Source organism: Cololabis saira, chromosome 18 (assembly GCF_033807715.1).
Source record: "Cololabis saira isolate AMF1-May2022 chromosome 18, fColSai1.1, whole genome shotgun sequence".
NCBI lineage: Eukaryota > Metazoa > Chordata > Actinopteri > Beloniformes > Belonidae > Cololabis > Cololabis saira.
Window position 1 is genome coordinate 23100709 of NC_084604.1, and position 25524 is coordinate 23126232.

Here is a 25524-nt window from a genome sequence, read left to right on the forward strand (position 1 = left end):
CTGTTGATAGCAGTGTCCACTGAAACACGTGTAGTGATAGATGACAGCATTATTTAGCGTCAATTCAAGACTCAATAGAATACACACAAATTTTCTCTAACTTTATTGAATGAAATAAAGACACTTTTCTGAATCCTTACTATTAACAGCTTTGAAAATATAAAAGGCAAGACCATGCTACGTGAGTGTTATGGTAAATGGCTGCAGGTTATTGGTTAATATAACAATACTAAGTACATACAGTAGGTATACAATCTGTACAAATGTTAACAGGTTCACAGTTACGTGTTACAAAAGCAGGGAAGATGTCGGGGGTGAAGGGAGCTGCATTTAGATGCTTCACATCAGGCAACGACAGCTAGAGTTCTCAGTTCTCTGGGTTTTTTCTAATTATTTTACATAAAGCAAACGTGGATCCATCATGCCTTCTGGAGTCAAAGTAAAATGAAGTAGAAACTTTCCAATCTTACTTTTGTTTGGTCATAAAGCTGAATGAAGTATGAGCCTTTAGAGCTCTTGATATCAGGCTCCAAATTAAATTAAATGGATTATACAAACAATTACCAAACAATGTTCATGATTGGCAATGTGCTTTTCCTCTTTCTTTAATTCTTTTTTAAAAAAGTTGATTGGACATAAACAAACACAAGTGTTAACAAGTTATATTTGCTTTGGTGGTTAAAACTGCCCTAAAACATCCTCTTTTACTGGTGAAATAAGATCTTACCTTACAGGCAAGATCTGATGCCTAAATCAAAGTAGCTGTGGGGATGTTTTTGGGAATTTAATTGGATGCAACTGATGTCTCATCCTGTGATCGATGGAAAGACCATGGCTCCCTGATTAATCCTAACTTGATTTGGCTTTTAAATTAAGAGCAAAATGAACTTTAGTATTTATTTCTGGTACCATGCAGTTTGTCTCTGTGCCTTTCTAAGTTATCAGCCACTCGGTGTAAGTCCTCCCTGGGGCCAGTTGTCATGAACCAGAACTATAACGCTTGGTAAAGGACGCAGCAAAGTGCAGGTCGAGATTATTAGAGAACAGCAATCATTTCACACTTTATCTACTACCACATTTAAAGTTGAAACAACTGTGGCTAAAAGCTGTAATGATTTTTTTCTTGCAGCAGAGGGTGTCAAAACACTTTATCAGTGAATATATAGAACAAAGAAAGCCTTGAACTGCTTTGTATGAACATAAAACACCGTGAACATGATACCACTGTGTTTTCTTTTTAAATATACATTAAAAACTGTAATCTATATTCTTTGCAATACAGCATTTACCAGATACTTCTGCCACAGTATCAAGTTAGCGTGTTGTCATAGTATTTTATTATCACATGAAACAACGTGTAATAATGTCTTCACAGTAACTCAGGCAGTGATTGTTTGCTTACATAACTCACATATGAAGTCTTTTTCAACGAGGTGCAGAGTGAATTACAAGTCGTGACGAGGCGATGTGTCAAAATTCAAACATTTGGTGCATTCCTGGTTGATAACGTCACATTTTCTGCCCTCTTGTTACTTTCTCTGCCACCAGAATCATACATGTACCATGGATTAGTCGTAACTGCTACAAATCCGTGAAATAATATATCAGTTAAAGATGTGATGCAAAACGCACTTTAATGCAAGTTGTTGTTTTTTCGTTTTAGTAGATTCTGATTAGTTAACGAGAAACCTTTCAAAATGCTCCTCTGCATCAAATTTAATATTCTATCATATTGCTAAAAATACCTGATGCATCACAGCATAATGTGTATATTAAAAAAAAAAAAAAAAAAAGACAACAATATCCATATAACAAAATAGATCAAACCAAAAATAAAAGAGGAAAGAAAGACTCGAAATTTGAATACTTAAAACATAAATATAATATACAGGAATCCTCCATCTCTGCACCTTCTCACATCATCTCACTCCGTCTGCTATACACTTAAAAATGCACACGCACACACTCTTGCATACGCACACAAACACATATCCACTGTCAACCAGGATGCAGACTTTCATCTTATGCAACGAGGGCAATGGAAAGTCACTAAGACACCGAAAGGACGTTGAGAGTGATCACAAGCCAGGTGGGATGCTTCTGAGGCACAGGACATGCATGAGAGTGTGAGAGTGAGTGAGGGTCTGGCGGTGTGTGTGAGGGGGGTGTGTGGGGGGGTCACGTAGCTGTGACGTGGTTACAGGGGAGAGGGATGGAGGACAGGGGAGCTGGAGAGAATGCTGGTGCTCAGTCTCTCTGGGCGGGATGGGCCAGGCTCAGTCGGGGTGTGTTACCACAGAGCATCCTCTCTCACTCTCTCACTCTCTCTCCCTCATCAGTCACTTCCTGGTCTAGAGCATGCGTCTCCCAGGCTCTTCTATCTTCATCTGTGATGGGAAGACACAAAAAACACGTTAAGACAAATGATCAGACTTGACTATCTGAGGCTGAGAACAAGAAACAGATAAAAGGAATGAATTATTGTTGCAACAAACTAGGTTTTTAGGAACTGGGTGTTTTATCTTTTCCTTTTCTTTCTTTATAATCATTTAAAGTTGCGTTACTTTACTAATAATTCAATTATTTCCATTATATATGTATATAACATCTCAATGCAAGTCTCAAGCTCGGAAAACTTGCTTGTCGTCTTGTGTCTGCTTTGTATGAAATATTCAATTAATTAAGTGAGATAGTTACTACAAAGTAAATAAGACAGCAAATTATCATTGGCCATACCTGTCAGTATCTCTGAAACATTCCCGCACCCTAAAACTTTCACTTTCCAATACTTTTAAGACTCAATTCAGTCAAAACTGAAAGAAAACAACTTTAACTCTTTGAAGGTGTGTAATTTAATCCCACAACAGCATAGTCCGACATGCTTTCTTGACTCCATACTGAGCCTGTGATAGAAGAAAAACAGGAGGAGGGGGCAGAGGAATCATAATCAGCCTTTCAGCACAAGTTCATCTGCCCCTCACACACCGCTTTTCCTTTAAGACCCCGGCCTACAAAGACGGGGTCAACGGCGGCATTCCTGCTTTGATATCAAAGGTCCCCTGGTTACTCAAAGCCTGAACAAAAGCTTTTTCATCAGGTCGGTGTGCGAATTCCCTCCCCTACTCCCTAATAAAAGTAAGACCCATTGATGTAAAAAGAAAAAGAAAAAAAAATTACTTTAGAAGATTGTTTGATTGGCCAGCAAAGGAATTTTGAAAATAACTTAATTACCCTTTTTTCATCATGGTCTCATCAGAATTAACTGATTATAGCATGCTGTATACGAGCGATCTGAGATGAAGCTCACCTTCTCATGATGCTGCTGTGATCTCTGTGGACAGAGGTTCGATCTCCTTCACGGCCTCTTCAATCACCTCGATCACTTGCGCCATCACTTCCGCACACTTTGCTGAGGGCTTCTTCTCTTCCTCATCTGTTCCCTGGCTGGGAGCAGCTGCCTCTGCTGAACCTGTTTCTGGATGTCCCTCTGACGCTTCTGAGCACTTGTTTTGACTTGAGGGATTCTCAGCTGCCGCGCTGCTGTTCTCATCAAACTCCTCCACTGTTTCCACTTCGAACGGCGCGTCCTCGCACATCTCTACCGCCTGCAGTACCATCTGCACTGGCTGGCGGATCGCAGGACTCTCTTTTTTCTCCTCTGAAGGGGCCTCTGGCTTGCTAACTGTGCTCTCTTCCTTGTGCTGTTCAACACATTCATCGCTCTCTGTTATTTCTTCGTCAATGACCATTTCTTCCTCAAAGACAATTTCTTCACTTTCTGTTACCATCTCAGCTTGCTTTAATCTTTTCACTGGTTTCTCTTCTTTTTCTTTTGTTTCCTTCTTTTTCTGTTTGTTAATGTCCTCTGTGACCTCTATTGGCACTGTCTCAATCATTTCCATGGCAACACAGAGTGGCTGAGATGACTTTTTCAATGGCTTTTCGCAGGTAACAGGAACGGGGGTGTCAGTGATAACGAGCTGTTCGTTCGCAGTTTCAATCTCGTTTTCTGTTGTTGCTATGGCGTGTTCTGGTGGTGGGTTGGTGGATGTTTGGTTGCTAGGGCTTTTAGGCTTTGCTGCAACTTTCTCTACAGCATCCTGGATGGCAGCCTCGGCGATGACCACACTCTGAGTCTCAATTTCACTTGGTGGATAGACTTCTTCTGTCATTTCTTCTGTCTTTTGATTTGCCTGAGTGACAACAGGCTTCTCTTGAGTTTCTTGCTCCTCCATCACAGGTTGAACATCGACAGGTGCTGGCTCTGGTGAATTTTCCATGACTGCCATCTCTGATGTTGCCTGGTGGTTTGCTTGACTCTCAGTTGGGGCAACAAAAACTACCGTCTCTGTGACAACAGCGGTTTCTTCACTTGGTACCACTACGGGGGTGGCTGTCTGAGCCCCTTGTACTTTGGGGGTTGACACCTCTTCGTCCACGTTCTGACTCGTACTTTCTTCGGTTACAACAAGCTGCTCCGGCTCTACTTCCATTTCTCTGGTCTCTACAGTCACCTCAGAGACCTCTGCAGTCTCGGTGCACAATGGTGTTTCAAGAGTTGGCGCAATAGGACTGACTACTACAGTTTTTGGTGAGTTCTCCTTTGGTGTGGTGGGCTGGATGACCTCAGAGCTTTCGATGCTGACAACTCCGACTTTCTCAATTTCAGATTCATAACTCCCACTGGCAGCTTCGACATCTGCTGCGACAGCCACTAAATTTTCAGTGAGAGGTTCGAGCTCAAGGGTTTCTACTTGGTTTACGAGAGCCTTCTCCACAGGGTCTTCTGTGACAGCTGCTTCTTCTGAAACTAAAGGCTTCTCCTCCACAGCCACCTCCGTGGTCACGACATCGCTGACTGGAATCAGAGCCTCCGCAGTAGCCTCGCCGGGCTCGTCCACAGCGATTGTTTCAATTGCCTTAGTTTCAAGGCCAGTGCAGATGGCGAGGGCGTCACCATGTCCATGTGCCTCCAGGGTGATGTTTGTCTCAGACGTGGCAACATCTGTTTGGAGTTCCTCTTCAGGTTTTTTTGAAGCTACCGATACTGGTACGTCTTCAAGGGTCACAACTGACTGGGATGGAATTTCTGTGATGTGGGGCTCAATATTGCTAAAAAGCGTTTGTGCATTCTCACTCTTGGGTCCCCGAGGAACAGGGGACGTGGATGCAGCTGGGGCTTGAGCGATAGGCTTCACTTCAGCAGTGGACAGTCTGCGCCCCATATTCTCTGGACCCTTACACGGCATGGCCTGGTCCTCGGGTTCCTCCTCTGCAACATCGGTGTCAACGGACTTTGGCGTGGCTGCATTTTCTGCCTCCTCTGGGATATCGCTCAGCTGATCGTGTTTTTCAGCGGCGTCGTCAAGGGCGGCTGGGATCCATGACGGGGCTCTGTCTTCGGGGTCCGCTTTGTTCTGGGCTTCGGCCGTTTGCTCTGGTTCACTGGGTGCCGCTTCAACTTTTTCATCGTACTCTGAGAGAGGAACCACAGCTGGGGTGTCGGAGTCTTCCTCCCCTAAGCCCTGGTCGATGGAGACTTGTTTCTCAACCACCTTCTTCCTGCGAACGGGGAAGAACATCTTCAGAGAGAATGACGACTCGTCTTTTGGTGCTTCTGCCTCTGGCTGTACTTGGTCAGCAGGAACTTCAGGCTTTTCCTCGGTTTTGGGCTTACTTTTGGCGATAACTAAGCGCTTCAGCGTGGCCCAGGGTGACGCTCTAGCCGCGGGGGCGCTTGGTGGCTCAGGTGCAGGAGCAGGAGCAGGAGCAGGAGCAGGAGCAGCAACTATTACTTCACTCTCAGGATTGGAGGCAGTGGGGACTGCAGCCTCATTTTTGTCCTCTTTTTTGTCCCCTTCTCCTCCTGCTGGTGCTGCTGCAGGCAGCTCATCTTCAGCCTTGGTCTCCTCATCATCAGAATCAGAGGTCTTCCTTGTCCTTTTTTTGGGTCCACCCATACACATTAAAGCCTCCCAGGAAACAGAGGTGTCCATTTTCTTTTTGGCCTCCTCAGTGCTACTGGTCAGTTTCTCTGTGTTTTCAGTCTCCTCTGAGGCCTTTTCTTCCTTGGCGTCTTCCTTTTCAACAGCCGTATCTGCTAGTGGAGCACTTTCAGAAGAAGACAGCGTGTCGGACTTTGCAGGTTTGTCACCTGTGCCTTCGTCTTCACTATCAGAAGATCTTTTACCGTGCTTCTTAGGCGTGACCAGTTTCTTGAAGGAGGCCATGACACCGTCTTTTTTCTTCTCACCGTCAGACACAACCTCACTTTCAGCCTCATTCTGGTTCACCTCCACAGCCATCACGTGCTCCCCAGATGCCTCCGGGGATGAGGGCCCACTGTCAGCTTTAGGAGGCTCTTCTGACTCCGTGGAGGACTGGAGCTGCTCGGTCCCCTGCTCGCCAGAATCTTTCTTGCTCTTCTGTCTCTTAGTTGAGAGCTTCTTCAGGCCGGTTCCAGTGAAGAGTTTCTTCAGGGGGCTGCCGTGGGGCTTGACCTTCTCCTGCGATGACACGAGCTCTGCCTCAGGGGTCGCCTCCACTGGTGCCTTGTCCTCCTTTGCAGCAGCTTCTGCCTTTTCCTCCTCTTGTTTGCTTTCATTAGTCGTTTCTGCAGGAACAGGGGGTTCAGCGGTGACCTCTGGGGCACCGACTGATTTTTCTTCCTTTGGAGTGGTCAGGACCTCCTCTTTGGTCTCAGATTTTGACTCTGCGTGAGTGTCTGCCGCCTCCTTCTTGGGTTCCTCCTCTTCCTTCTTTTCCACCTCTGCTGCAGTTTTCTCCTCTGTTTTCAGTTCGGTCACAGCACTTTCCTCCTTTTTTTCCTGCTCTGCCACACCTTTCTCTTCATTTGTTTCCTGCGCCGCACCATCTTTCTTCTCTTTTTCTTCAGCCACAGGTTCCTCCGACTTCGCTGCATCCTCCTGTGCAACGGCCTCCTTTTCCTCCTCCTCTTTCAGCTTCTTGACGCTGGTCTTCTTTCTCAGGTTTGAGAAGAGTCCTATAAAGAAGAGCTTCCTGAAGGGTGACAAACCAGGCTCCTTGGATGGAGCAGGGGTTTTGCCTTCCTTCCCAGCTTCTTCCTCCTTGACTGCTTCACTTGAACCCTCAGCAGCAGCAGCTTCAGGCTGGCCATCAGTGGTATCGCTGGCTTCAGCTTTGTCTGTGACTTTAGTGACTTCTTTCTTAGCCTCTGTTTCAGTCTCCACTTTCTCACTTTTACCGTTGTCATCAGTGGTGGCATCCTCCTTGTCTTTTGTGGATTCATCAGACTCGTTGACCTCTCCTTCTTTATCCTTGACTGTCAGTAGCTTCACTGGCTCGCCCTCATCACTTTTGTCTTTCTTCAATGTGAATTTCAAGCCCACAATGGTAAAGATCTTCTTGAAGCCAACTTCACTTGCGTCGTCAGATTTATCATCTGTTGCCTTCGCTTCTACTGCAGATATGTTATTAGCATCAGGGGATTCTTTATCTACTTTTTCCCCATTTACTTGAGCCGTCACCTCGTCTGGGATGGTGTCCATGTTCTCGGGAGTCTCCTCTTTCTGAGCCACGGACACACCATCTGGTTGTCCAACTGAAAGCACAAGAAAATAAAAGAACTTTCTGTAAGATGTTGATCGAATTTCTCAATTCAGTTTAGGACTAGTCAGTGCAGTCACTGTTATGCTGCAGAAAGATCACATCAAATAATGACATTCATATGATACTCATATAAAGCTGTAATTTGAACAAGTTTAAGCAATGATGAGGAAATCAAATCACTTGCAAAGATGTATAAATCAGCTAACGTTCCATTTAATTCATGGAGAAAGTTTTAAACCCCCAAAAATCTTAAATTACAAATCCGAATCACTGATGAGACCCTCCTCTGCACTTGACCAAAGATATTTAACATTATAGTATTTGCTGAGACTCTTGATCTCCTGAGGTGAGTGCTTTGTTACAATCAAGCTGCAATTTGGACCAGCTAATCCTTTGCACAAAACAAACAGACTACAAAGAAAAACTAAACCAATAAAGATTAACGAGGAAATAAATAAATAAAAAGCTATAACCACTAAACAGAGTATACACTCACATGAATGATGAAATGTTGCACAATGAGAGTGGTAGGATTAGCTTTCTGTCGAACTCAAAAAACAAAACAATTTGTAAACTATCTCTAGTTGCCTCTAGTTGCTTTTGCACTGTGACTGAAACAATTATTCGAAACAATTATGAGACAAATGTCGCATTTGAAGCTGAGACATAAACCATGCATACAATAAGCCGAACTGCCACGTCTGTTTGTGTTTTGACAGAGGAAGGCGTGCGGTATGAGGGGTGGGGGTGGGATAACGGCCTGCCTGGCCCCCCTCAGATCTCGCTACAGTCTGGGAACTTTCACATCTGATACCCCTGAGCTGTGTCTCACACACAAAACAACAACTTAAACATTAAATGCCTTCGTATCATGTTACGGGATTACACTCAGAGAAACATGCAGACTGTGGGAACTACTGTCTCTGTCAATCAAATACAAGGCTCACATGATAAAAAACAAATTTATATGGAAAAAGTAATGAGAAAATTGTATTAAAAAAGCCAATGCTTGATCACGTTTCATGATCTATTGTGTAATTCTAAATACATTTGGCAAAGTCTCTATATTCCTAAAAGATGACTGTTGTTAGCTCACACTCAAAATTATGAGTGTGAGCTTCCTTAATTATAGACAAAAAGCTTCCCTCAGTAGCGCTGCGTTCCTAGAAAATTTAAGCTTTTAGGTGTAAAAACTGTTTGCTTAACTAGTCCAGTGGAAGAAATTGAGTAAACATTTGTTTTTTTTCTCAAACCCAACAGCTTTTCACACTGAATTTGTATCTTATAAAGACAAGAGCTTTTCATACATTAGTGAGGACACGCCCACATCCTCTGCATTGAATCTACTTAGAGGAATGTGAGCTATGCCGTTCACCCCAACTTTAAGACATTATTTTAGGAAGTTCTAAATATAATCAGAGTTTAAATGCCAAGAGGTCTCAAGACAGTTTATTTGTTCTTCACTGAAACTGTGTATTGTCTTAGGCTTCGTAGTATTCAAAGCAAACAATACAGGACTCCCCACTACCCCTCCTTGAAATGAGTCCCAATCCCCTTGACCCAAATTCCACCACAGCAGGATGGATGGGGTAACACCCCCCTTACCCAAGCACACACACACGCATACAAACACAATAGCCTTCTGGCCCTCTGAAAATAAAGAAAGAGAGTCTCTCAGCTTGCTTATCACTGAGACGGACTGTAGTGACTTCACTAAAACTGAAAAAAGGCCTCAGGTGGTTTGTGAATGACACACGCCACATGGCAGAGGGCTCCGTCACACATACGTGATATCTTCAGGGTGTTTGTTCAGTCGCACTTTGGTAAACTGTCAAGTCAAGGCCAGGTGGCCAGAAACAGCAGCTAGAAACATAGATCAGCAAGCAAATATTCACCGAATAAGATAATAGGCAAAGCACACAACCGTTTTTTATTTTCTGTGCAGATATTCAAACTCATCCTTCTGGGCTGTTGGGAGATAGGTTAACGTGGGTGTGAAAGACGGGGGAAGACATGGTAAATACAGCAGGTCATCCAGCTTTCTGTGTATCTAAATGGATAATAAAACAGGAACCTTGTTGATGTAACAGACTACTGGCATCTTTTCCGGCTTCATACTCAGCTACAACATACACAACTCATTTGTGGTGGGGATGTAAATGTGTGCAGTAGGAGGAGACATATCGACGGTTCCAGAAAGAATGTGAGGCGGGAGCCAGATGCATGGGTGACAAGGAGACTTAAGAGACGGCGGGACAAGGGCGGAGTATGGGGTGTTCAGCCGCGGGGTTTGCTTCACTTTAAGGGTGTCACGTATCCCTGACGCAAACACTCATACTTGAAATGCTCTCTCTGCTGGAAGTAAGCTTTGTTTATGTACCAGAATATAAGTGTGTCAGGCCAGTCCTTTGTGTTGAAAATGAGTATTAAAGCCAAAACACGGCTGTTGTACATATACAGTCCCTGATGAGGCCAGATAGTGTTTCTGTTGTCACTGCTACAGCCCTGCTTTGGCTTTGTGTGCATCTGAAAAGGAGGGGGGGAGATGGCAGTTGTGAAGCTGAATGGCAGCTATTCTTTCTAACCACAGTATATAAACTGTACTAAATATATGCAAATCCTTATCATAATGACTGTAGTCTAGACCACAAGCGTTAAAACAAAAGAAGTCAGTTAAAAACAAGACAAGGAGACCCCACCACCACCCTCCCCTTACAGAGACGAGACAGAACCCTTCTCTGTCTCAAAGGTGTGGTCGAAGCGTCTCCATGGCTGCCCCCGCGGGGGGCGCGCGGGGGGGGCAGCAGAGATATCAACAGCTATACAACTAATAAAAGCCACTGCTGGACCATTTGCCTCCGCTTATTGTTAATTCACACACAGTACAACCCTGCTGTAAACATGTTGAATTAGCCAGTACAAAACAGAAATATCTGTTTCTACAAATATTACCGTCAGTCAACCATGAAGAAGAATCTTTTGGCATGCAATTAACTCCATATGCCTCTCTCCCTCCTCCCTCCCAGATCGCTCTGTTTTTCTTTACTGAATAACCCCACTGGGAATTAAGATCCCACTCTAATCTAATGAAACACTTCACATGATCCGATGCTGGCTCAGATGGTGACGCAAGCTTGAAAAACAATCTGTAAGTGCATCTTTTATACACTCTAGCGGCGGCCTCTGTGAGGGCTTTACCCACTCAGAAGTTTGGATGCTGTTTGGGATGTGTACACTGGCTGCTTTTGGCCAGAGCTCAACTCCCATGACAATATTTTCTAGCATAACTGACTGACAGCAACAGTTGAGGATTGTTTGGGGCACAGTTGTGCAGAGTGAGGCTCCAACAGCGGTCAAAGCAAAACCATTGTGAACTGAACTCACTCATCCGTGCTGGTACATCCACAAACCACAATGCCGACTAACCACACCCTCAGCAAAACAAGGCCTTGGGCTGCACTCCCTCATTTAAGCAAAACACACTTGATTGGGTTTCCACTATAATCCAAAGAAATGACTAAAAACAAAGCCGACAAACAGATTCATGAAATGCAATAACAGGATGCAAACAAAGCGCAGCAATGCTGAAACTTTTTTTTTGTTTTGGAAAAAGACAAAACAATTCTTAAAAAAAAAAAAGAAGGTAAACACTCAGAATTTCAAAAATATCATTATTTAGATTTGATTTCATCTCTGTTCTTACCTGTTAAAGTAATTGTTCCAAGCATTGGGAGAAGTCCCACAGTTCTTTCCACAAGAAATTGCAAGAAAAGAAAAAAAGTGCAAAATAAGAAAAAGATTTAAAAAAATTAAAAAAACAAAAAAATATATAAAACTTCAGATCTGCCTTTTGGTCTGAGAGAATTGTTTTCCTTCACTTTTTTTTACACACTTGGTAAGCCTGTGTGACTTTCTCCCTTCTAATTACTGTCTGAGGGAAGACGTTTCTTCCCCTTTCACCTCCGACGATCCTCAGTCAGTCAGTCAGCAGAATGAACTGAAAAGTGGGTTCCACACACATTTCAACAGACTGACACACATGTCATGTTAGGACCACCCCCTGCCTCTCTCTTCCTCCCACCTCCCCTTGCTTTTCTTCAGCTGTTCTGAATGAATCCCCCCCACCCCCTCCTCCCCCTCCTCCTCCCTTATCCTCTCACACTCCCTCAGATCTCCTCATCCAGCCTGGAGCACATCATGTGATTTTTCAAGGAAGCTTCGGACATCCAACAACTCCAAAGCGATTGGAAACTATTGAAAACTCCATTTACAGACACCGCCTGCATTGTCATGTAGGCAAAAACACAATGCCAGTGGCTCAGTACCTATACAACCTCTAAATACCTATGCATGGCATCAAGCTCTCATCAAAACTCTCCATCTCATCCTCTCCTCAGTTTCAGGAGGCAGCCAGACTCTCCGTCGTAGGTCAGGGCTCACGTCAGTAGTCATGAAGGAATGTGGATGAAGGTAACCAAGAGATAACTTCAAGTTTTTACTCTATATGGACAATAAAAACTCCCAGTTACGTTGATGTTTTTTTTTTTTTTAATTTAAACTCTGACGGTTAAAGTAAAATCTAAAAACAAAAAAACTTCCCCCATTGTCAACAACATCTCCTTAAATAGGAGAAAGTTCAGATGAAGATCCTTGGACCAATCACCCTGCGAATGTTAAGGGGCCCCTCTCAATTGCTGCAATGCAGACACATTTTTATTCAGCTTTCGTCTGTGGGGGGAGCGAGAGAGAGACAAGAAGGAATGCTGATAATTCCTCAGGTAAATACCAGCATAATCAGATCTGTCGCACTTCTGCATTGTCCCACAGGAATGTGTGAATTCCATCCAGAAAGCTCCCAAATGGGTGATAACAGTAGTAATCAAGCACCGTCTGAGAGACCTCCCCCCGGTTACACACAACACAGCGGGGGCTTAAGTGATAACATCTCTAGATGTGATAATCGAGTGATCGCTGGATCAGCGGAGAGTCCGCTCCAGTGTGTTTCAGATGTACATGTGTATTATGTTAAATGTTTTTCTTGTCTCTGAACGATTACTTGTGAATACTTCAGTGAGAGCTAGCAGGAATGAGGGGGGGGGAGATAAGTGGACGTGTGTGTATGTGTTGGTCCCAGGAGGCAGTTACAAATCTAATAAGAGATTATATTAGAGTGAAAGTTCCAGTGGATAATAAAATTATTGTTTATAAGATTACACATAAGACCTTCGAATTATGCTGTGTATAGCTGGAATGTCAAGTCCATTTTCTGGTCTTAGAAACTGAGTATCAAGTTTCAAGTTAAAAGGATACTATTTTATTCAACATGTGCATTTCATTTTAGAAAGGAACACTTTTACCTGAATCCTTAAAAACACGCTCTTTTGAACCCAGTCATTCATTAAGAATGTCACCGTGACACACCAGTGAGGCTTTCTGTCACTACACTGACTCATCTGGCAGCTATTTCACTATCTGTACTTCAGCACATAATAGCTACTATGACAGTACATTATTGTGCTGAGTGGACGATGAGTCAGGCTGAAGAGAAATGATGGAGTGAAAACCTCCAGAGAGGTCTGCCCACATCACCCTTTCTGCCTCCAAACTTCCGTCATGTGACTCATGCACATCAGTCACATTCCTGAACTTCCATACATACTGAGAGATTTTTATTTAAACCACATAGTATTCACACAGGAAAAAGTAAAGAATCTGTGCGGTTCTCCTCGGAGTTGCAAGACTTTTTTTTTTTTTCTTCTGCTGATCACCAACAAGGGAAAAACAAAACCATAAATCAATCCATAATGTTTGCTGCTGCAATATGGATGTCTGCAGCCGTGGCCTGTTATCATTCACGTCTGGATGTCATGAGAAACAAATGTTAAACCAAACAGAAACATAAAAGTACCACCTCCTTGCGCTGGATAATATATTGCTGGATTAGTACGAAGAAGCCACCCGTGGGAGGCCGCCAATCCGAGAGCGAAGGTTTGATCCCCCCAAACTCCAGCCCCACAGACCACAAGTTATCTTAAATAAAGACTAAAAACACTTTTTTCTTCTGTCTTTTCTGCCCTGGTCCCAGTGCTGATTGAATTAAGCTCCTAAATATCACTGGCCTTATTACAAACTAGTTGTCTCTAGCCAAACTTTAGCAAAGCAGCTTCTTTTGGGTTTTCCATTGAGTTTCCATCATGTTCTGCACATTCATTTGGCATAAACTAACAAAAGAGCATAAACACCAACAAATGTTTACTTTTTCTGCTTGTATTGTTTGCTTTGAATAGAGAAAAAAGTATACATTACTTTTCAAAGCAGCTCAAATTATGGTTGTATAGATCATGGAATTGTTGCAACTGAAGAACTGAATCCTCTGAGGTTTGTGTCTGTTTGAACTTTATTGAAATCAGTACAAAAGAACTGTAATCATTCAACGAAGAGCTGGGAAAAAAAACTATTTAATGACATCAAATCAACTGGAACCAAACTAAAAGTGAAGATCTGAGCGTTGGGGTATTTCTTTTTTCCTTTCATGAGAAAAAGTCTGCAGGACTGAAACAGTCCAACCATCACAATAGTGTGTTTTGTGTCTGAATAGCAGCGAAGACTCAAAAACCCGGGGCCGAGTGGCTGGAGGTGACGCCCCACATATCTCAGTAAATCAGAAAACGTGCCTGGGCTCAGGAATGTTTGAGGTGGGGTCTCGAGTGGTCAAGCTGGAGGGGGGATGGGGTGCTGGGCGGAGGGGCTCTATGTAGCCTGTAAAGAAGTGAATGACATCATTGAACAGCAAAGAAGACACCGCCCCTCACTCTTCCAAGAACTGGATGAGATGATGTTGAAATAATTGGAGGAAAGGGAAACAAGGTTAGAGAGTGTGTGAAACTGCCTGAGATCAGAGGGAAGTTGCTTGTTTTGTCGTTCGCTCAGTAACTTTTCTCTCTTCTCCATGTTTTTAATCTATCTTCATTTTTAATCTATCAGTCATTCATTTCCCAGAATCTCCACTTCAATCCTCTTTAATCCTTCCTTGCTACTTTCTCCATGGTGCGTTCAATGCTCTTGAGCCCCCACCCCTCCTCCCGTGTGTGTGTGGGCTGGAAGGATGGATAAGAATGTCGGACAGGAAATGCAGTCAGCTTTGACATCACCATTTCCTTTTCCTTCTGCTCATTTCCTCGAGTTACATTCATGTATGCTTTCTGGCAGCCTGAAACCATACATTACCTGATTTATCGTGATGAGATGAACACTACAGCCGTGACGTCTCAGGCGTCTTGTTTATTTTCTCTTTGAAACAATAAGGGGCCATGTTTACAGCCTTCAGCAATGAAACAGACGTCACTGGTTTCACAAAACAGCATCTTTTGCACGTACCTGACTAAAGATCCATGTGAGAGTCGCCATGTTTGCTTCTCTTTCTGATTGAGAGTCCTACAGCCCAAAACATTTGTGTCAAGTGCAGCATTTCTTTCAGTTGGGTACAGTGGCGGAGCGTGGGTCTCATGATAGTCATTTTAACGTTCAACAACACCTCATCCTACCCATCAAACAACATTTATTCTCACTTTTATTGAGCCAAGCAAGCCTATAGGCCTATGCTGCAGAAAGCAGAGTGAAGTCACAAACTTGTTCAGAAGAACACACACACATATAGGCCTGACAGCTGTCAATCACATGGCGCTGAAAACTCAGACTGACTCAGTTCCATCTTTGATACAACTTAAATACCAAAAAAACATAACTGGTCTAAAATTACACAATCTATTTAGATAAATATAGACACAACGGTCTATAACATCATTTCTGAGCTCTATAACAGAGAATAGACTCGGCGGTCTTGTTGACAACAACACAAAGCTCATTCAAATAGGCAGGTGGTCAAGGCTACCACAACATTCTGATAAAGAAATTATTTATGAAGGTTACACTGACTCACCAATGGCAGGTGACGCCTCCATAACCCTTGGCCTGAACAAAATAATTCAGGTAACGTGGAAAACAGGGTAACATTCAAAACTTTGTACATGCTTAGTCCTCTTTTAAAGTTTAGCGCTCATCTCCTGCACAGCAGCAAACTTGCCGAGTCGGCAAATTGGCTGTAACTGTTAAGGTTGATTTATGGTTCAGCGTTACACCAACGCAGAGCATACGGCGTAGGGTACGCGGCGACGCGCACGTACGTTGCGACATAACGTACGCCGAAGGCTACGCCATACCTTACGGCTTAGGCTCTGCGTCGATTTAACGCGGAACCATAATTCAGGCTTTACAGCCAATCAGCGTTGGCTCACAGCCCGATGCGTTCAGGACAGTTGTAAAGTAAGAATTAGCCTACACTGGCCGCACAATGCACATTTTATCGTTATTATAGCCTACAATTTACGATTATATATGAACGTATCACACAAAACGGGGGCCTATCATTGGGCTCTATGAGCTTGTGGGCCCGGTGGCGACCGCCCCCTTGCCCCCCCTCTGGCTCCGCTACTGGTTGGGTATGTTTGACCTGCTTTTGCCACCTGTTACACACATCATCACTTTTCTGTAACTACATTCCTGAGATATCTGCTCCAGCTATTTGCCATTCCAGTTGTTGTTCTGCGTCATCTGGTCCTCCAGTGCAGACTGGAATGTACAAATGGTGAAGTGGAGATGTAAAGATTTCCTCCTGGATCCTTGGAGGAGGATGACATTTGCAAGCGTGGCCAACAGATGAACATGGCGATGTTTGTATGTATTAAGGCTGGATTAGGGTTCTGCGTTGAATCAACGCCGAGCGTGTGTCGCAAGTTGCGCCGCAATGAGCACCCCATGCTGCACGCCACGCCGCATGCCACACCGTGCTTGACGCGCACCTCCCACAAATTGTAACTACGCGTCGCAGACCCCAACGCAGACCGAGAGGGCTGTGATTGGTTTGCTTGGTAGCAACGCATTTCCGGTTCCGGTTCGTGAAGAAGTCGTGAACTTTCAGCGCTCTTTTCTTCGTGGTTGTGTGATTTTTTTTTGTTTTTGTTTTTTGCACAATAGTTGTCCTTATCTCTTTGATTCACTGTGACCGGAAAAGTCGGATAAACCATTCGGGAAAAGAACGCACCCCCCTAGCGCTCGCGGGGGGTACTGCATCGCGGCGAAAGGGAGTGACAGAGAAGTCCGGAGGGTTCAAATGTTAAAAAATAAAAATGTTGCATATGTCAAAAGTCGCTCAGCATCATCAAAGCTTCCTGTTTTCTTTTTTTATCTACTTTCTTCTACTTCGGTGTTTTCTTAACATTATCTCTGGGTCTGAGATCCTTTCATTTGTACTTAGGTCACTTATTTTAACATATCATTTCATCTTAAGTCAGCGTCTCAGTGACATTTTTCCTTAAAAAAAAACAAAAGAAGGAAATGACTCTACCTGTTTCCACACCAGATTTAATTGTTTTCAGTATTTTAATATGTTTTGGTAAAGTCATGGTGAAAGCAGCCAAATCGCTGGAGTATCAGGTAACAGATACCAGAAGACCGTGTTTCACTCTTTCATTGGACACAGATGGGAAAACTCACCTCTGATGATTTCTTGACGCTACTTTAAACAAGATTTATTTAGTATTTCTAAAATAAAATCAATTATTGTTTTACATGGTGGCTTGTTACAAACACGGGTCAAAATACTGTTGATGGAAGTGAAAAAGGTGGGGTCAGCCACATTCTTGGTCCATTCTCTCAATCCTGCTTGTGCCTGGGGGAGGTTAGGCACTGAGGAGGGAGATTAGGTTCCCTGATGCCGGGAAAGATGTGAGAGGAGCGCCCTTGGAGACGAGTAGTTCCTGGAGGGTCTGGGAGTTTTGGTGGAGGTTGGATTTTATTGCTGGACCTCTAGGCCACCTCGCTTTTAATACTATCGTTTGAATACTGCCACGCTGCCTGGTTTTTCCTCCTTTTAATTGATTTGGTTTGGCATGTAACTGTGTTTTGAGTGCTGTGAACATGTCCAACACTTTTGTTTGACTGTATGAATGCCAATGGTTGAGCTTTATTCAGCCAACTGGAGTGTGATTCTGAACTACAACTATTTTGGTAGGTGTGTGTGTGTGTGTGTGTGTGTGTGTGTGTGTGTGTGTGTGTGTGTGTGTGTGTGTGTGTGTGTGTGTGTGTGTGTGTGTGTGTGTGTGTGTGTGTGTGTGTGTGTGCGTGTGCGTGTGCGTGTGCGTGTGTGTGCGTGATTCAAAGGGGGAGGATGATAAGATAAGCATTCATTTATGACAGATATGCTTAAAAGAAACCAAAAACATGTATCCAAATAGGCTTCTGAACTTGCACTAATCAAACCTCTGCATTTTAAGAAGCATACTCAAAATTCTGTTTACTTTTAAGAAATGTTTATTTTAGTAAAATAACAGAAAATGCACAGAATCCCCTTTTAGCACCATGAAGCTCTTTAGCCTCTTTAAGGAGTTTTATTTTTTCTTCTTTTTTTTTACTCTCAGCCCAAAAGCTTTATTTTATTTTTTTTTCAAATTTTGATTCTTAACTAAATAAATAACTGCATGATCCCCTGAATCATACAACAGCTGATGAACGTGCTACAGCATTATCCTGCAAAACTTTTTAATAGTTCCTTCGGAAATTAAAGGGGACATAAATTCAAGTCTGCTAGATCTGTGGATCTTTTGAAAGCGTGACATACACAGATATAAGGTTAAACATTCTTAAATATATCAATTAATTTTAGTATCTATGTACTTTGTCCATCTGCAATTTTGATAAATGAGAGAAAATATCTTTGTGGTGCCCTTTTTTTCCCTCTTTTGGTTCATAAGATTCCTTCTAGGAAGTCAAAGGAAGGATCAAGTTGATTTTGAGGGTGCAGGAATCATTAATGGTTGGATGTCTCTGGATTTGCATGTGTCTTAGGGTCATTTCATTTACATACAGTAGACTATATCAGAGTTGCATTGACAAGGGGAAATGAGGGGCTCGTTGCTTAACAACTTTATTGTGAAGACACTGCTTGACTTCATACCATGGGGGTCTCAGCTGTGGTGCAGACAATGCTGATAATGATGTCCTGGCTACATTTCTAAATTACCCCAATCACTTCATCTCTGCATTCTGTCCAGAAGAAAAAACCTTCTCATTTTGGCACATACTAGACTTCATACAGTATATCTAATTTATCTGCAAAAGATGCCAATAGCCGAAGTTGTTCACATAATAGAAACACTATGGTGTCACTGTAAACGCTCAAAAATTATAAGATGGTGACATTTTATATTGATTAGTGTTTTGTTTTGGGTTGCATTTACAGGATGGGATGTCAAATCCCTCCCATTTATGTTTGTTTCTTTATAATTATTATTATTTCTAAGTACTTTTAATGCTTATACCATACCAATTGTAAGTGACAGGGAAGATGAAAAGTGAAGGAACTTCTAAAAATGTTGGATCAGATGGGGCTCAGATCTTTCCGAGTGGCAGTACACAAATTAAAGGGGACCTATTATGGCATCTAGTACCTATTTTAAACAGGCCTTGAATGTCTTAAAAACAAGCTTTTGATTGTTTTTGCTAAATAAATTAGAAATTCAGTCTCTAAGCCATGTCTTTATTTTTCCCCGTTTCTAACCTCCTTCTCTATGCAGGATTCTGAGTGGGCGGGGAGGCTATGATAATGAGGCTCTGTGCTGATTGGCTGCCTGAAGCGATGACGCGATACACCGCTACGGAAAAATGGCGGAAGCTCCGGCCGGGGGAGTTGTGGGCGTGGTTTCACACATCGTTCCTGTCGTTCCAGAATCTGAACGGCTCGTAGAAGCCACATCAGACTGGATGGCTCATCCGGGCGGCTGTACAGACACTGCAGAATTTGGTTGCTTTCCTCCTTCTCTGAGTTGCCAGGCTGAGGGGAGACCACTTTATATATGTTAAAGTAAGAGAAAACGTGTTTTTCATAATAGGTCCCCTTTAATGTCTACCTCTGCAGATGTTTATCAGGATGTCATAGTGGTAGAATAGTTTTTAAAGACAAATACGGGAATTCAAAAATTGTGGAACCACAAATTTCTTAGTCAATTGGTGACCCTCTAATGTGAAATTGCATCATTTGTGCTGCAGAGCAACACGTTTCTGGAATCTGGATCTGAAAGGACATATCATATGAACTGATAATATCCACTAAGCACTTTATCGATCAGGGGTTCTTGCACTTGTGTTTAAGGACGATAAGAAAACTCTCCTATATCTGATTAGTTTGGAGGCTGACATATGGCACTTTTCTGATAGATTTTGCCTACCTCGTCCAACTCATTTGAAGTGTACCTTTAAAGAATCCGCTTGAATAACGAGCTGCTAAATAAAACAAGCTGCATAAGTTAACAACTGGCTGGACTTTGATGGAACTTGAGGGACAGAGAGGCTTTCAAGCACTCCCGTCTAGACCTCTCCATTGCTAAGGCTTCCCTCTGGGATTTCTCCCTTTCTCTGAGGGGAGAGAATTAATTCTGACATTTTGCAGCTAGGTAATGGATTATTATCTGAGCACACCTACAGCACAAATCAGCAACAAAAGAGAATATAACAGTATGCAGAATTAAGAACATCTGAGCCATAACTGTCAGCTGTAATAATTATTATCAGCTGGAATGTGAAGGCACCGTGGGCAGGAATCCAAGATGAGCAATCCAGCGGCTGGATTGTGTTTGGAACCTGAAGCCTGACTGGCTGAGACCAGACACAGCTTAAGTGAAGGGAGAGGTCCCTTCCACAGGCATGATGAACATTTTGGCAGCACAGCTACGCATGTCCCCAGAGTCGAGCCTGAGCAAGTCGATCTTGGCGTGGAATCAGGGCCACACATAAATATAAACACACGCCAATGCTCACAGACTGCTACGTATTAAATTTTCTACAACTATACAAATGTGACCAAAAAACACATTGAAATTCATAACAAACTTTCAACATTTGAAAAATCTGTCTTGGACAGCTAGTGAAGTGTAGTCAGTTGTTTAATAAAAAAACAACACATCTGACAAATTTATGCCGACCCAAATTATTATTCAACCTATAAAACGGAACATTTAGCAGAACTGTTTGTAAAAAAGCAGCTTTACAGCTGATGTTTGTCTGATAACATGTCGAATGACTCTATTATATCAAAGAGAAAAGCTTTAAAATTCCTTAAACCATATAATGGCCACATCTCCGATGCACAATGAGTACAAGAAAGGAAAATACATTGCTTAATTTGAATTTTACAGCATCTGACTCTGATTTATATGGGGTAATTAAAACATCTGGACATCATTGATATAACCTGTCAATGATGTCCAGATGCACAACCTCTGCAAAATTATGACATTTTCTCCCTCCGAACTTGTCCAGAATATGTAATCTATCCTGCTTTTCAGCATGTTATCCATCTGGGAGGGTGTGCCACAGCTCAGTGCATTACATCATCTGTGATGTCACTAAGCTCCCACTGCAGCTGCAGACACCCCCACTCCTGCTGAAACTGGTTACCTTAACAAAGCTCCATAACCAGCTAAATGTTATTGCTACTAATGAAATCAAACCTGGGAGACAAATCAAATACAAGTCTTGTTTTATTTATGCAGAAATTGAGGTGATTGTGCATTTTTGATGCAATTTTCAGGATTGATCCTCTTGCACTGATGCAGTGACTGGCTTCATCATTCATGAACAACTGTGTGCCTCCATCTGCATCTATTTTTACTTCGCCTGGCTCGAGCTTTTTTCTTGCCTCTCCCTATTTCTCAAAGTGCCCTATCACAACTGTTTTCATTTAATATTTATTCAGTTCCTTTCCAACTATGAGGTGACTTGCAATGAATTTGCTGTATTTCAAGACCTCCGTTTGGTTAGATGTGTTTTAAGAATAATTTACAAACACAACTTGCAGGACACATGATAGAGCAAAGTATTTATCTGCTACATACACAGTATACCATCTCTTCAACCTTTAGCTGAATCTACATATCTCTATCTGCAATTCAAATAAAAATTGGGAACAAAACAAAAGGGTGCCACTGATACTCCCTTAAACATGTTTGTCAGGCTGGAGTGGAGTTTCACATCAGGTCTCATCCTGAAACTGTAAACACTCTGGTTTACCTGATAGAGGGAGATTGCGCTTGTGTGTTTGCATATGTGTCAGTCTTTTGATGTGCAGCCAGTCTTTTGTTGATTTTTGTTGTTATCATCCAGATTCCTCTTCTCTTCCTGTGTTCCGCTATGCATCCCTGGCTTTATCAGGCAGGGCAAGCTGTAGACCAGTGCTGGGATATGAAAGCACTCCATATTTTGTTCTCCTCTATCTTGCAGCTCTGCCCATTGTGTATCTCCTTTCCTTTCACTCCCCTGCATTTTTTCAATCTGTGGCCTTGAAGGCCTTTTACAATTTTCTGTTGTTTGTCTTCGGCTTTTGCTCCGTGGTTTATTGGCAGGAGAAGAAGAGCAAGAAGTGTGAAGTAAAGACCAAAATCTTTTTCACGTTACAGATCAACGGGTCTCTTTATTTGGACTTCTTTCATTTTTTAGAGTTATATAAAGATGAATGCAAGTAGATTCGCCATGGGTCCCTTTGACTTTGGAGCATCTTTTTCAAGAGTTGAATGATCAGAAATGAGCTTTGGGGCTACTTGTTGTGCCTCTGGTGTTGAAGAATACCAAATACATGTTATACAAAGGTTGTGAGGCAGGCAGGATGACTGAACAGACAGATGAAAATGAATTGAAGTAGCATTTGTCAATTTTTCATTAAAACAGAAGTAATATTTACCTGATGTCAAAGTCAAAAGTCTGCAACGTTTACAACCCAATTACAGAAAAGATAAAACTGAATAAAATACTTTGTATCTCATTTAAACTCTATATTTAAAAATGTGAAATCAGAATAGTACAAACACCGGAGATGAAATTATTAATTTAAGATAATTTTTTTTTAATTATGATTAAAAATAGGTTAAAAGATGATGTTTGAGAACTGCAAATCTGGAAATCTCCTATTTTGTGTTTTGTTACTCTGCATTTACTTACAGTAAATGACTAGAGCAGCAACTATTTCAGCAACTGCATTACTCTCCACTCCTCTTCCAACTAACTCCCTCTGCATCAGCGCTTTGAAGGGTGTATTGGGTTACCCTACAATAGGGCAGAATCGCCTCATTAAATAGCTTATTAAATAGGTTATTTGACGGAGCGATATGTGAGATATCTGTGTGTTTTAAGTAGTATAAGGTTACCCTTTTCCCTGGGCCATGGCATATTATGCAGTCCATAGGTTACCTTGTGCGGGGCCCGGGTCAAGACCTACTAAATATTTAGGGAGGGCGTACACACCCCTTCAGCCCTCTGAGACGCATGGAGACATGACAGAAACAGAAAAGAAAAGAAACAAATGGAGCTTTAAAGATAGACATGTTGCAGAATATGGACAGAAGAGTTTGTTGTACATGTGAATTTAAGCAGACTAATTTTACAAGTTATATTAGACTATAGATTCACAAATTAGTCTACAAGAACAAAGACTCTGTATTATTGCTACGATAGAAAACATTGTTGTTGTTAAAAAGATGAGATCTTCCTGCTTTATTAAACACAATGTTTTGACTCATACAGTATTAAAAAGACAAATGTCTCTGCTTATAAGGTTCTTCTATATAGATGTATGCTTTATTTATCTAAACATCTGGATGTTATTGTTTAAAAAATTATATTTCTTATGAACTGGAGTTCTCTTGCTATTAGTGCCAGATAATGTGGTTCTAAATTGAGCTATTCTGCCGTGTATATGCAAACCTCGGATAGCCGAGCTAGTGACTGCCCTGGTACCCTCCCCTTCCGGGAGTGACGAGCCAGCGGAAACGGGAATAACAAACGTCATGGCATCACAAGAGTGTATCAGAGAGTATCAGAAGAATAAGACCACATTTACACATAGCCGGGTATTTACAAAAACTGATAGTTCCCCCTCTACGTTTTGAAAAATACCACAATTTACACGAACCCTCATAAATACGCTGTTAAGGGGCGCTATGAGCAGCCAAACCTACAGGGGGCAGTGTAACGAGAAGCGTAAAGTCATGCAAGCCAATCAGAATCCTGGAAAAAAACGTCAACAAATGACACGTGTAACTTCCAGTTACTTCCAAGATGGAACGAGAGTCTTTCGTTTGGTGTAACAGAGAAGTGGAGTTACTTTTAAGTGTGACTTTAGAATATAAAACAGGTAAAATACAAGAAAATATTGACGGTGGCCAAACAAATTGTAAACACAGGTCGCACACATGACGCTGGTGACGTTTCTGTCGCATAATGTGACGTTCTGAAGCCTAAATCTCCGTTTCGCTCTGTTTACAAGCAAACGTGAAGACGGAGTTTTTGCAAATCTCCATTTTGGCCGGAGTTTTCAGAAATGATCGTTTTTGGTGACTTTGAGCTTTGTTTTCGTGTAAACGAACGGCCAAAACGCATGAAAACACCACCGTTTTTGCTCTGTGTAAACAGGGCCTAAGAAGAAGGCTTTGCATGCGTCTTACGTACAACACGGTCAGGCTTATTGTGTACAAATCTGACATGTAGCGTGTAGCGCCACCTAGTGTCACAGAGTTGAACGCAGCTCACTCAATAATTCGATTCTCTTCCCACTCACTTATACTTGGATTTCTCGGAAACTCCAGGTAAATCCTTAGCTGGATTAATGCCAATAGCCCGATTCGAGTGTTACTCTTCAACACAATGATGACAGGAACAGATACCAAAATCAATCACAGTAAATAAACAGCAATGACAGGACTGAGACAAATATTCACACACCTTCAGTCAAAATGTTGTCCTCCGAGTGTCCATTCAGGCTGCTCATGCTGGAGATTTGTCCATTTTTCTCCAAAGGCTAAAAAAAAGACAGAAAGACAATGAGAAAAACGTTTTTGTTTCAACAAATAATTGTCCACATATTGAGTAGCACATTTCTTTAGATGAACTGTTTGAGAGAGAACATTAAAACTACTATGGCTGGTGTTAAAAAAAAGAAAATAATGGGTCTAGTATAAACTGCAGCATGTAAACAGACTAGTAACAAGATCCATCATCCTACTCAAAGCTTGTTTTGTTATTAAATTCTTTTGGTAATTTGTAGTTAGTCATAATGTCTTTTTTAGGGCCCGAGCACTTACAGTGCAAAGGCCGTATTGTATCTGTAGGAATTCTTTCTTTCTTTCTTTCTTTCTTTCTTTCTTTCTTTCTTTCTTTCTTTCTTTCTTTCTTTCTTTCTTTCTTTCTTTCTTTTTCTTCTACGAAAGGAGGGCCTTTTTGCCCCCCTAAACGTGTCCCAAAAGTCACCAAATTTTCCACGCAAGCCAGGCCTGGCGAAAAATTTGATATTTCATGGTTTTCATTAATGGGCGTGGCAAAATGGCTCAACAGCGCCCCCTAGAAAACTTTGTGCCTCAAGCCCCACAATACGGTTTGATGCACGAAAATCGCTACACACCTGTATCATGGCGCAACTTAAAGAAAAGTCTCTTGGCGCCATGGCCGAAACCGAACAGGAAGTCGGCCATTTTGAATTAATCGTGTCATTTTGGCAAAAATTAGGCCATTTCTTCAGCCGCTTCAGAGCCCGAACCGTAACGTGCACCCAGGTGTGTTATACATCAAAATGTACGTCTCCATCCTGCGACGACGCGCATTACTTTTCTCAATCAAAAGCGTTACCGTGGTGACGATAGACGCCAAAAAGCGCGCCACCCCTTATCTGATTGGTCCATACAGAAAAAACTTTGTGCCTCAAGCCCCAAGATACGGTTTAACGTATATCCACGAAAATCGCTACACACCTGTATCATGTCGCAACTTAAAGAAAAGTCTCTTGGTGCCATGGCCGAAACCGAACAGGAAGTCGGCCATTTTGAACATTTTGAATTA

General features: G+C 42.3%; 1 protein-coding gene across 2 annotated transcripts in view; it reads right to left on the reverse strand.

Annotated features, from left to right (window-relative positions):
- Positions 1–86: 86 nt before the first annotated feature.
- akap12b (A kinase (PRKA) anchor protein 12b) overlaps positions 87–25524 on the reverse strand; it is a 47704-nt gene continuing 22266 nt past the window's right edge. The window contains exons 2-4 of one of the 2 annotated variants that reach the window (XM_061707032.1): positions 24415–24490; positions 3308–7582; positions 87–2387 (exon numbers count right to left, since the gene is read on the reverse strand). In XM_061707032.1, the coding sequence (XP_061563016.1) occupies positions 3312–7582; positions 24415–24490 (4347 nt within the window). In that variant the 3' untranslated portion in view covers positions 87–2387; positions 3308–3311. Of the gene's footprint in view, positions 2388–3307; positions 7583–11293; positions 11568–24414; positions 24491–25524 lie in introns of those variants that run through there. The other variant, XM_061707033.1, reaches the window with a different exon arrangement.